Source organism: Mustela putorius, unplaced genomic scaffold, assembly GCF_011764305.1.
Source record: "Mustela putorius furo isolate JIRA1106 unplaced genomic scaffold, ASM1176430v1.1 tig00000508_pilon_pilon_pilon, whole genome shotgun sequence".
Classification (NCBI taxonomy): Eukaryota; Metazoa; Chordata; class Mammalia; order Carnivora; family Mustelidae; genus Mustela; species Mustela putorius.
In genome coordinates this window covers 15,542,272-15,556,388 of record NW_025421402.1, presented here as the reverse complement: position 1 = coordinate 15,556,388, position 14,117 = coordinate 15,542,272, and the positions used below count along the sequence as shown (strand labels likewise).

General features: G+C 33.6%; 1 protein-coding gene across 1 annotated transcript in view; it reads left to right on the top strand.

Moving 5' to 3' along the window:
* The window catches only part of USH2A (usherin), a 681,643-nt gene that overhangs the window by 93,507 nt on the left and 574,019 nt on the right, over window positions 1–14,117 (top strand). Inside the window, exons 9-10 of the mRNA XM_045081155.1 lie at window positions 2,210–2,405; window positions 5,948–6,078. Of these exons, the coding sequence (XP_044937090.1) occupies window positions 2,210–2,405; window positions 5,948–6,078 (327 nt within the window). The remainder of the gene's footprint in view (window positions 1–2,209; window positions 2,406–5,947; window positions 6,079–14,117) is intronic.

Here is a 14,117-nt window from a genome sequence, read left to right as displayed (position 1 = left end):
TCAAGCAACTCAATTTTTTACCAAAAAAAATAAAACAATTTAATTCTCAAAGTTTCAAATGTTAATTCACAGGCTACTAAATGTTAGTCTATTATAATTTTTATTTCCTATCATATTTATAACTGACAGTAAGAACATTTTTTAAAGTTTTACCTTCACTTATTCCCTCTTTGATGCTTTTCCATTCTTAACATTGATCCAAGTTTCTAACCTATAATATTTTCCTTCTCTCTAAAGAACTTTTAACATTTCTTGAAAGACAGTTCTACTGACAGCAAATTTCAAAATTTTTTTTTAGAACATATTTAGTTCTTCTTCCCTTTTGAAGGACAATTTTGGAGGGTACAGATTTCTCGATTGGTGTTTTTTTCTCTCAACCCTTAAGTATTTTGTTCTGCTCTCCTCTTAATTGCATGTTTTCTGAGAAGTTAGATATAATTCCTACCATTGTTCTTTCCGCAGGTTAGGTGTTTTTAAAACTCTTTCACATTTTTTCCTTTATCTTTGATTTTCTATAGTTTGAAAATTATAGGCCTGGGTATAGATATTATTGTTTTGTTTTTTTGTTTTTAGTATTTATCCTGTTTGGTATTCTATAAGCTTCCTGGCTCTGAGGTTTGGTGTTTGACATTAAGTTGGAGAAATTCTCAGGGATTATTGTTTCAAATATTTATTCTGTTCCTCTCTTTCTTCTCTTCCTGGTGTTCCCATTATTTGTATGTTATGAATTTTCTAGTTGTCTCACTGTCCTTGCATTGTCTGTTTTGTTTGTTCAGTTTTTTTCTCTTTGCTTTTCAGTTTCTGATGATTCTATTGTTGTATCATCTTCCTCGGAAATCCTTTCCTCAGCTGAGTCCAATCTATTAATAGGTTCATCAAAGGCATTCTTCATTTCTGTTTGATCTTTGTCTAGCATTTCTTTTTTTTTTTTTTTCCTTACAATTTCCATCTCTCTGTTTACATTGCCTAACCACTATTCTTCCATGCTGTCTACTTTATCCATTAGAACCTTGGCATTTTAATCACAGGTGTTTTAAGTTCCTGGTGTGATAATTCCAACATTCCTGATATTTCTAATTCTGATGCTTGCTCAGTCTTTCAGATTGTGCAGTGCTTTTTTTATTGTTGTTGTTTTTGTTTTGTTTTATTTTGCCTTTAGTGTTTCTTGTGATTTTTTTTTCCTCATTGATAGATGGTGTGCCTGGTAAAATGTACTTCTGTATACAAGCCTTTGGCGGTGTAGTGAAGCGTGGGGGAAGCACTCTATAGTCCTATGATTAGGTCTAAGACTTTTAGTGAGCTTGTGCTTCTGGATTGTTTACAGTTGTTTCTCTGTCTCTTCCACTGAGAGGTGAAACAGGATGACTAGAGTGGGCTGGATTTGGGTATTTCCCCTCCCTAAATCAGGCTCTGATAATACCCCAGCAGGTTAGGCTCTGGTTTACTAATTTCTCCTGAGGGCAGATATTGTTAAGAAGTGCATTGAACCCTGATTTATTTCAAAATGGCTCCCTTTTTCCTCTTTCTGCCAGAAGTATGAGAAAATACTCCACTAAGATTTACTGTGAGAACCTGGTCAAACTCCCAGAAGTAAATCTCCAAAATATTTGGGATCCCCCATTATAACCAGGTCCCCTTAGAGTCTTCGATTCTCAGTCTTGTTCCTACTAAACATCCAGCAATTTGTTAAGTACAAGAAAGTACCCCCCCTCCAACCTGGAATTGGTTCCCATGGAAGCTTCTGCTACTGAGTCTCTGCTTCTGTCACTGAGACTCCCTGTTACCTGTCAGTCTTTCCTTAAAGTCTTGGGGACTCTTTGTCCTGTTTTTCCCCTTTAGAGATGCAAAAAGAGTTGTTGATTTTTCAGTCTACTCAGCTTTTAACTTGTTAGAATAGAGTGGTGACTCCAATCCTTACTTGTGGAATCTCAGACCGGAAACCAAGTTTTAATGTTTTGACAAATTAAAGATTATTGAACAATCATAACTTTCCTCATTGGTTATTAAGGTCATTTTGCATAGTTTCAGCTTGGATGGACACTTATCATTTTGCACTACTACGCCTATAATTTGCTAATTTCTGATTTATAAAACATTTTTTCAGAAACAATAATTGCTGGCTTTTAACTCTTTGATATTAGTTCTATAACAAAAATGTCTGTTACATAAAGAATCTTTGTATTTCTTTATTGTTGTGTTATTGTTTCAGTGCGATCACTGCTTGCCTCTTTATAATGATAAGCCTTTCCACCAAGGTGATCAAGTTCAAGCTTTCAATTGTAAACCTTGTCAATGCAACAACCATTCCAGAAGCTGCCACTACAATATCTCAGTGGACCCATTTCCATATGAGCACCACAGAGGAGGGGGAGGGGTCTGTGATGATTGTGAGCATAACACAACAGGTAACTAGCAAATCATAGATAACTAATAACAAAGTCTGATTTGGCCTTTGAGACCCATGTGTGTTATACAATGCATGTCATTTTAAATTATCTTATTGCTACCTTAAGAAAATGTTTCGAAACTGTACCATACGATTTCATTCATGTGGAATTTAAGAAACAAAACAAATGTGCAAAGGGAAAAAGAGAGAGAAACCAAGAAGCAGACTCTTTTTTTAAAACTTTTTAAAATTTTTTTTATAAACATATAATGTATTATTAGCCCCAGGGATACAAGTCTGTGAATCGCCAGGTTTACACACTTCACAGCACTCACCATAGCACATACCCTCCCCAATGTCCATAACCCCACCACCCTCTCCCAGCCACCCTCCCTCCAGCAACCCTCAGTTTGTTTTGTGAGATTAAGAGTCTCTTATGGTTTGTCTCCCTCCCGATCCCATCTTCTTTCATTTATTCTTTTCCTACCCCCTAAAACCTCCACGATGTATCTCCACTTCCTCCTATCAGGGAGATCACATGATAGTTGTCCTTCTCTGATTGACTTATTTCAACGAAGCAGACTCTTAACTACTAACAAACTGATGGTTACCAGAGGAGAGGTTGGTGGGGGGATGAGCCAAATAGGAGATAGGGATTAGGAAGTGCACTTGGGACGAATACCCAGTGTTGTATGGAAGTGCTGAATCATTCTATTGTTCACTTGAAAAACTAATATTACACTGTATGTTAATTAACAGGAATTGAAATAAAAACTTAAAAAATAATATTGTTAGGATAGTAAAGCTTGTTCATTCAGTCTTCATAAATCCAAATAATTAGGTAGTTTTCAGAAATAGCACTCTTACCTTCAACTACATCTTTTCAGGAAATTTCTTCTTTTTCTAAAATACAGCCTATTTGATTAAATCATGAATATATTTTGGAAAATTCAGGGATTATACCCTTAAGTTTCTTTGTGTGACCTTGATCTTCCATTATGTCTGAATTTTCATGTAGCAATGTTTATGTTCATTCAGATTTGGCAAGAATCCTAGTAATCTGGGAACATTCTTTTTTAAAAAATGCTAATTAAATGCACAAGATGATTATCAAAGTCTTGTTCTAAAAGCATACAGCATTTTGACTCATCATTGAAAATTACTATTCTCTGAAGGGCTGGTGTATTAAAAGCAGAAATAGGCAGTATCTCAATTTGTAAAATATAATGGCCCAAGTCTGATGGATTTGAAGATGCATGACTCTGAAGCATGAATGGATTTATTAGATAATTATTGATGACCTAAAATGTCACCAGAACTTGGCTAGGTCCTGGGAATATAAAGACGAACAAGATAATGAATTTCCCTGTCTTTGTGTGGATTATTACATAGTAGGAAAGACACACTATTAAAGGAACAGTTACAAAGTTGTCTGATGAGTGCTAAGATAGGACAAGTGCAGTAGGAGTTAATCAGGTGGAATAGCGAGAAGGAGGGGAATTAGGGGCATGGTGACAAGAGGTCTCTAGTAAGAGAAACAGATGTGCAGTGGCCTAGAGGAGAAAAAACATGGAACTCTGAAAGAGACAAATGGAAGATGGTAAGACAAGTGCTAAAAAGGAAGGCAGGGGTCAGATCTAGAAGGCTCTATGATCCATGATTAAGAGTTTGGCTTCTATCCTCAGGTTAATAGATGCCACTTAAGGGTATTTTACAAGAAAGAGATATAACAAGTTTTATGTTTTTAAAAGACACATACGGTTTTAAAGTGGAGAATGGATTGGAGAGGGCCGAAAGTGGTTTGAGGCACTGTGGTGGTCCAGGTAAGAAATAATGCTTGAGTACATTTAAGGTGGTATGGAAAGAAAGAAGTGGATCCAAGAGATATGTGGAATGGGAAGTACAAGCATTTTCTGAGCAAAATGTAGGGTGTAGGTAAGGGAAAGAAATAGTCAAGACTCAATGCTAACATTCTAGTTTGAGCAACAGGGTCAATGCTGGTGCCAGCCATTGAGATAGGAAACACAAAAGGATCAAAACTTAGGGAGAAAATGGCAAGTTTTGTTTTGGGAATGTTCACAGTGTTTCCAAGAGACATAGGAGAAAATCTTGTGGGCAGCTGGAAACAGTTCTGAAACTCCTCTCTTAAGAAAAACCTTACTGTGATGCCTCAGAATAAATCAGTATCATCTATATATTTGAGTGACATCTTATGCTTATCACAATTTGTAAGTGCATATTTATTCCTATAATTATTTAATTAGAACTCATCTTACCCACTAGATTGTAAGAAAGCTCTGTGAAAGGGATACAATGTATATTTTCTTGCTATTGTATTTCTCTGCACTTAGTACAGTGTTTGTAACATGGTAATTAATTCAATTAATTGAATGATGAAGAAATTTCTAGATTAGAGATAGAAATTCAGGAATCATCAGTATATGCAAATAGAAATATTCTAGAAATATTATAAATTCATTTAATTTTTAATTAGTCCATAGCCAATATCCATGAGAATGTTTTTCACTTGATTATTTCTGTAGTTTTCTGCTATTGAGCCAATTTAAGTAATATTTGAACAGAGTACAGTACATAGTGTTTAAAGTGGAATTGGTAGTCTTGAGTTTTATTTTAGCTTCTTTCAGTGTTTTTTTTTAAGATTTTTTTTTTTTAAGATTTTTATTTATTTGACAGACAGAGATCACAAGTAGGCAGAGGCAGGCAGAGAGAGAGGGAGGGGGAAGCAGGCTCCCTGCTGAGCAGAGAGCCTGACGCGGGGCTCAATCCCAGGACCCTGGGATCATGACCTGAGCCAAAGGCAGAGGCTTTAACCCACTGAGCCACCCAGGCACCCCTTTCAGTGGTCTTATATGCTACTCACATTTACTTTAGAACCCCCTTCTAATTCAGATTTTTTTCTTATATAAAATGGCAAGAAAAAATTTCTAAATAAAAAACCATAAACTATGGGAATTATCTCATATTTCTAATATATCTAAACATGGAATTTCTAGTTTGCTATTTGAAATAAAAAATAATGGCTGTAAGCAGAGAAACATTTGCTTTTAATAATGTTAACTATAGAAAAATAAATTATATTTAGAACAGTATCCTTTTTTAAAAGATTTAGTTCTTGAGAAAAGTATTTCTGATTCTACATGCCTACTTCTTTCCAATGTATAACCATCATCTACCTCACACACAAACATTTCTCATATTTGATTTAGATTAAGTGCCTAGTCCTAGATATAAAAAAAAAAAAAGTTTTAAGTTTAAAAACAAACTCTTCCAAAATGTGTGGACCCCAACAAAGAAGAGCTTTTTGGAAGTGTGGTATTATATAACAGATGGGAGTTTAATGAAGTAAAGCACAGTTTGTAACAGGTTCATTGTTTCATATGCTCTGGATCACTAAATTGGCAGGTAGAGATGAAAGGTGCATTAAAATGGACGTCCCGAAAATTATAGAATTCCCTCATAGGAATACAGTCTTTAATTTTGAATTATGTGGCTGATTTTAATGAATTGGAAGTCATAATGCATAACCTTTCTCTGATGCAGGAAGGAACTGTGAGTTATGTAAGGATTACTTTTTCCGACAAGTTGGAGCAGATCCTTCTGCCATGGATGTTTGCAAACCCTGTGATTGTGATAAAGTGGGCACCAGGAACAGTGGCTTCCTTTGTGATAAGGTGAGTTTTCAGTATTGAAAGTAAAGAATTGCTTGCTTTTAGAAACTAATTTGGGAGATGTTCTACAAGTGAAATCGAGGTCTGTATTTGTCAAGAAGTCTTAAGTTTGTGTGTTTGCTTTTCTAAGAGACAGCTGCTTTAGAAATGATCCTGTGCAACTTTGAATATGGAATATAAGGCTATTGGGTACCTGGTGGCTCAGTGGGTTAAGCCTCTGCCTTCAGTTAAGGTCAAGATCTCAGGGTCCTGGAAAGGAGCCCCACATTGGGCTCTCTGCTCAATGGGGAGCCTGCTTCCCCCCACCACCCCTGCCTGTCTCTCTGCCTACTTGCACTCTCTCTCTCTGTCAAATAAATAAATAAAATCTTAAAAAAAAAAAAAGAAATATAAGGCTATGTATGTAGGTGGTCCTTTGCATATAAGAAAGGCTCATTTTATTTTTAATTTTAAAGTTGTGAAAAATATTGAGAGGGAGGTGATTCCAAGTAAACTAGGAAGTGAACTGAGCATGTGTCTTGGTATTATTGGTGAATTAATATTAATAAAATTTATTAAATAAGAATGGTTTCCCTCCTAAGTTCCATATAAGATAGGATAACAAAGGTCACTTACACATAGATCCAAATGGAAATTGTGATAGCCCCACTTTAAAATTTTTTATTCCAAACTTCTCTCTTAACAATACAATGGGTTTTTATAATTTTATACTTTTTAAAACATTATTACAAATATTGAAGTTTGACCTACATGAACACAGATTCTAACTGACCTGGGGCTGTATAGCATAGCCTACCTCAAGCCAGAAAAAGCAGCTTTGTATTTAAGTGTGGTATCAGCTGGAGCTTTTTACTTGTTCTGATAATACTAACATATAACAATATATAAAGGACAAATTTACTTTAAAGAATCAATTCAGTGATTGTATTAATTTTTAATAATTACATATTCCCTTGTAAATAATTGTAAATGTACTCGCTAGGAATGTAAGCTCACAATCTAGTTAAAGAAAAATAAATTAAGTTAAAGAATGAAGATACTAAGTTCAAGGCAAAATATATTGGTTTTATAACTTTCAGCATATATTAAAAACTGCTCTTACATTAAATAAAAGCCAAATATAAAGTATGCCAAAATAAAGATTTGAAAAACTTCAGAGGACCTATAGTGTGTTAGTAAAAGAATGGTATGTCTTATTAGAAAGCTGGGTAGTAGAAAAATCATTAACAAAGACGATTTCTTAAAAAAAAAGTTTAAAAAACAAAGACAATTTCTACAGTGATACAAGGGAATTTTATACTATTTGGTACTAGCTTAAGAAAGATTAAAGTCTCAAATCAATAATCTGAATTTCCACTTCAGGAAATAAGAAAAGAAGAATGAAATAATCTCTAAGCAAACAGAATAAATGATATCATAAAACTAATCAAAACAATGAATTTTGGAACACTGAAAAAAATAAAATTAAGTTAAAAATAAAATAAAATTTAAATAGAAAATAAAGAAAATCAATGAAAATAATGGAATTTTGGAAAGATAAATAAATTACAAGCCTCTTTCAAGACTGACAAAAAGAGAAAACACAGATTACTAGTAACAGAAATGAAATAAGAAGTATCACTATACACCTTGCATACATTACAGTATAATAAGGAAATAACTACCAACAATTCTACACACATACATTTTACTACTTCGGTGAAATGGAACCCTTTTTCAAAAAGTATAAATTGCCTCCTCACCCATTATGAGAACAATCATTTGAATAACCCTACAACTATTAAGAAATTTAATTCATAATTTAAAATTTATAAAAAAGAAATGATATCACTATAAAATTATACCAAAAATTTAAAGTAATTAACATGAGGTCTGTATCTATTAGAGCAAAATCAAAGAGGGGGAGTGACTTTTTAACTCATTTCATGAAAGTATGTATTATCCTGATATCAAAACCAGACAAAGTAACATACAAGTTATACTTTGCAAAGTAATATACAAATTATTATAGAAAATGCCTATCATAATCCCCAAAAGATCTTTCTGTAAATAATAGATAATAGGACACTAAAATTTATATGGAAATATTATAAGATACTATATTTTAGAAATCATAAATATTATACAGTATTTTAAATATTTTATTGCATTTGTGTATTAAAGATAAAATATAACATTTGCATATAAGTTTCAGTGTAGCTAAAATAACTTTAAACAGGATAATAAAATGGGAGGAATCATTCTACCCAATTGCAAGGCTTATTATATAGTTATGTTAATCAAGATTGTGAGGTGTTGGGGAAGGATAGACAAATAAATCAATGTAATAGAATAGAGGAATCAGATAAAATCCCACATAAATATGATCAGCCAATTTTTGATGAAGGTACAAAAGTAATTCAGTGGAGGAAAGAGAGTCTTTCAACAAATGAACCTCCAACACTGCATATTCACAGAAATTAACACAAAATGAATTAAAGATTAAAAAGTAAAATGTAAACAAATACAACTTTTAAGGTATAACCAAAGAGAAAATTGGGGGGACATTAGGACTTTTTAGAGTCCTTAGACATGACACTAAATATACAATCCATAAAAGAAAAATACTGATATGCTAGACCTCACCAACATTAAGATTTTTGCTCTCAAAAGAATCTCTTAAGAAAATGAAAAGGCAATAAAGAGGGGGCAGCATTAAATACAAGAAATGACAGTTATGATACAAAGAAGTAAGTGTAAGTCAAAATATATTTTAAAAGAATCTGTGATCTTTACAGTTTTGAAGCATGTTTTCTTTAATTAAATACTTGCTGAATTTTTATGCTTTAAATCAATTTTTTTGTTTTGTGATAATAACATTTATATGCCAAAATGGCGTCAATTTTTGTTTATATTGGATATAAATCTCAACCAATAGGCAAAGAATAGAAAACAGAATGTCTATAAAATGAAACAGAAATCATATAAAGTTGAATTTCTGTACACGGATGATAGATATAAATTTGAAGATGATGAATTAAAAAGGAGAAATAGAAGAGACTTAACATGCATTATTGTCTCTGTCTTTAAAGTAGAAAGTCAGTGGTGTTATTAAGTTTGTTATTTAGTTTTCAAAAAAATAACCAGTGGAGAGCTAAAAATAATATATCCATACTTCAGTGAAAAACTGGGTACTTTCTCCCTAAGATCAGGAAAAAGAAAACAGTGTCCCCTATTATCACTTCTATTCAACATTGTACTGTCAGTTCTAACCAGGAAAATTAGGCAAGAAAATGAAATATAAGTCATCCACATTGAAAAGGAAGAAATGAAACTACCTCTGTTTGTATATAACATAATCTTGTAGGCAAAAAAATTTCAAGGAATTAATTAAAAAGCTATCAGGACCAATAAACAACAAGGTTCTGCAAGGTTGCAAAAAAATACAAACATCAGGGGTATATCAGTGCATTTGCAATGAACAATCTTGGAATTAAGAACACAACTTTATTTAAATAGCATCAAAAGAATGAAATACTTAGGAATATATTTAATAAGTATAAAACATATTCTGAAGAATACAAAATATTGTTGAAAGAAATTAAAGACATAAGTAAATGGAAAGACATACATGTTCATATGTTGGAAACTTAGTATTTTAATGCTCTACAAAATGATCTACAGATTCAACACAACCCTCTTAAAGCTTACCTGGCTTCTTTGCCAACATTTATAAGGACATTCAAGGCACTTAAAAATGGACAAAACAATCTCAAAAAAGAAAAGAGTTGGAAGACTCACACTTTCCAATTTCAAAATTTACTATAACGTTGTAGTGATCAAGACAATGTAATGTGGTTTAAGGAGGTAGATGGATAGATAGATGATAGAAAGATCGATCAATCACTAGAATAGTATTGAGAGTCTAGAAAGAAATCCTCGCTTTTACATTCAGCTGACTTTTGAAAAGGGTGTCAATGAAGAAAGAAAAGTCTTTTCAACATAGGATGTTGGGAAAATTTCATATCCATATGCAAAAGATGCAGTTAAATTACAATTTCACACCATCACAACAGAGTCTTGTGTTTTTCAAAATATTAAATGTAGAGTTACTATATGACCCAGTACTTTGTCTACTAGGTATATACCCAAACAAAATGAAAACATATATCCTTACATAATCTTGTTTATAACATTCATTGCTACATTATTCATAATAATCAAATGTAGAAATAATCCAAATGTCCATTAGCTGATATCTGGATAAATGTGGTATACGCACTCAATGAGATATATTCCATGCTAAGAAGAAAAACAACACTGACATTTATTACAACATGTACTTTGATCTCAGGAGTGGGATTAAGGACAGGACGAAAAAAGCTCTATAAGAGATACTTCCATATAATATTTTCCATGTACAAAAATCTAGTTTAAAAATGAATAAAAGGAAAAACATACCTTAAAATGTCAACAAATTTTCTTTGTTTTGAAAACATTTTTCCTTTTTACTTTGTTCTCTCCCTAATTTGCTTTGTTGGTAATTTTCATAGTCAGACAGAAATAAAGAGAATTTTTATTGAATATGCTATGTAGACAGAGAGGAATATTTAAGAATCTGGGAGAAGACACACTGATAGAATGGTTTTGTGAATTTAAAACCACCACACTATCTCTAAACCACATTCATATTTACCTTGATTTTATTATTTTCTTATGTTCTAAGTACAGACACAAAGAATATGGATTATTACTAGGTATGGAAATATAGTGACAAATACATCTTGGCTAAATAATAAAAGATTTCTTAAAAATGTGAGTTTTTGTCATTTTCAATGGGATAGCAGAACACACACTAAAAAAGTTGTCAACAATGTCAGAATTATAAACTGAAAAATTGAATTCAAGGACATTTTAAAAATCATGCAATTGCAATCCTTAATAATATTAGGGAGCATATAAGGAAATTAGGCAGTAGTTCAAGTCTCATTTTGTTATAATAACTTAGGAATCAAGCCAGCTCCAAATGGCCTGAGTGACGGTGTCGTGCGCTCTGTGTTCTGGAAGGGAACTTTCCCTTTGGCAGTTGTCATTTGAAACTCAATCCAATCTCATAAGATATGGCATGTTTGCCTTATTCTTCCATAAGAAATGTTATAATTCTTCCTCATGTGAGTGCCAAGATCTTGAGAATGGCATGAAGTAATGCTCTGAGTCACTAAATCCTAAAAATACAGATGCCAAAGTCAAGACACATAGAACATTTAAAGCATAACAATAGTATTAATATTAATAGGAGAGGGGAAAATGGAAAAGAGACATTGCTATTATTGTGCAGTCCTTAATATAGAGTCCTTGGATCCCTGGGCTACCATGGATAAGTTTTAGGCCATCCATATATAACTTTAAATTTATGTAGTAATGTGTCTGTGTATTTGTTTGTTGAGGGAAAAACTCTTGAGGGAAGAGTTTTCAATACCTTCATCAGACCTAAAAGCTGTATGTGAGCTAAAAAAAAAAGATGAAAATTTACTATGCTGGGGAAAAGTAGGTCCATTTATCTTAAAACCAGCCTTGGCTATTAGCACAGATACTTATAATGCAAGTTTTCCAGGATGTAACTAAACTTCCTTCTTGTTTCTTTTGTAGTCAGTGCATGAGTTACTTGACATCTTTTCTGAGTTAGAAATTGACTGTTCTTTCTTTTTTTTCTCATCTACTATGACTTAAGTTTAGAAGAACTAGATAGAGCCTCATACCCAGATGATGCTTAAAAAAATAAAATAAAATAAAAATAATTTTTAAAAAAGCATTCTTTTTTAAAAAAGCAATGCTTTTTTAGGTATTAGAAAAGAGTCTATGAACTCATTCTTAATGTACGTATATATAGAGAGAGCCCAGTCTGCTCCTTATCCAAGGTGGGAGCTAATTGGCTCCAACCTACCCTTTCTCTGCCCCTGCCCTTTATGTGTTCTTGGATCTGAGAAACCATGAGTTAAGCTGTAACAGTCGAGACAGGGGAGATCACCCAGAGCGGTGCTTCTCAAACTTCTCCTGTGCCTGTCAATATCTCAGATGTCTTTTAAGAAGGCAGATTCTAATTCAGGAAGTGTGGATTGAGGACCAAGAATATGCATTTGTAGAAGTCCCCATGTGTTGCCATTGTGGCTGATCTATGGACCATTCTTTAATAACCAAGTTGCTAAAAGACTTTCAAAGATGTATATGCAAAAGAAGCGGGATGTAGGTGTGTCAGAGAGAAAGGGGGTAAACATGAATGCGTTCTTATGCATAAGTGTATACAGCTGGACAGGAATGGGCTTCTGTTCTGTCTTCTAATTCCTATCTTAAAAGCAAATGGTTTTCTAGGTTTTCCATACAACCAAGCTTCTGTTAAATTATAGTAGAATTGTACTCTAAGCTGTGTCCTCAGAATTAGAATCTAAACTAAGTGATTAAAAAAATGGGGGGGGGGGGGGGAAACAACCAGTAAGGGAATCTGAAAGTTGGTTGAAAACTGAAAATATAGTTATAATTATATAAAAAGAAAGAAGAATGGTTGATTGGAATGCTCAATAAGGCATCAGTAGACTGCTGCAATAGAGCCAGAACAGAGAAAGATGATTAAGAGACATTAAAAAATAGATTAATAAGGCAGGAGACTAGGGGTTGGAATGAATTAAATGAAATGGAAAGGCATCAGTGAAGGAAGTATTTCCAGGTCCGATCCAAAGAAGATGGAATCATGAGGAATAAGGACCCTACTCACGAAAATTGATTGTTCTGCCAAAGGGATAATTCTCAAGGAAATACATTTAAAAAATGGAGCAGAACACTTTCTCTACATAATGTACCATTCCTTACAGTTCATCAGTGCTTTCTTATCTGCTCAGAACTATGTATTTGTCATCAATTACCACAACATGTCCAAAAGTCACTGTGTGAATTTTCCAGAAATATATTACCTTACATTTTGTGTTACCCACATATTAAGGTGTAAAAATAGAAATAATGCACACATTTCCTCAGTCTGTGAAAAGTGTGACCCTGAATAGTATGATGTATGGATATTGGCAATAAACATTAAGATAGTAAAGGATACGAAAGATGGGAAGTTTATCTAGAACTTAAAGAAAGACTTGAAAACTTGGACAAATTTGTGGTCTCTCATTGAGAGACTTAAGGAGAGATGAGTAATAATATTTCTCTTGCCACTGGAAAGCTGAGTATTAACTGACTAATCTGAGAATGTAGAGGTCTAGATGCCAAGGATAAGAACAAAAGTGGTAGGGTATAAATGGAAAAACAGGGGGAACATGGATCTGATCTATCAATAAATGCTTGTACAAACTTGCTGGAGGTAAAATGGATGGAGCTATAACTGAGCCGAGGTTCCCACCCTCAGGCTACTTTGAGTTACATAGGTTTGAACACACCTGGCATGTCCTTGGGAATTCCCTTCTCCCAAGGGTTACAGTATAAAACGTGACCAAATAATAATACCCCAGGGCTAGATTCAACAGTGAAAACAGAATTGGCAGGGATGAATTCTGAATATTGATTTAATTAATGAGTGTAGGATAATAGGATACAAGGTCCATTGCTTTACTACTTGATAGTAGTTAGGATAAACTAACAGATATGACAAATTGATCCCCAAGTGGTCCAACCAATCTAGGAGTTTATTTCCTGTTTACAGAACTTTTCCAAGTTCCCGGCTGTTTTACACATTTCAAAGTGTGGCCCTCCTCCAGAGGATGGCTCTCCTCCAGAGGATGGTTCAGGGACATAGCCTACTTCCATTGTCTGGCTCTGCCTTCCTTTAGAAAAGGAAAAGGTAATGTGGAGAAATAACTTTCACCTCCTGAAGGTCTTTGTCCAAAAAAGGCATACATCACTTCCGTTATCATTCGGTTGAGGAGAGCTAGTTATATGCCTACAGTAGTTATGTGGAAGGGTAGAAAAATATTGCCCCCAGCTAGGGAGCCACTTCCTAAATATAACTGTGTACTCTGAAAGAGGAGAAAGGGTCTTGATGAAGAGACAGTCATCTCTGCTCAGTG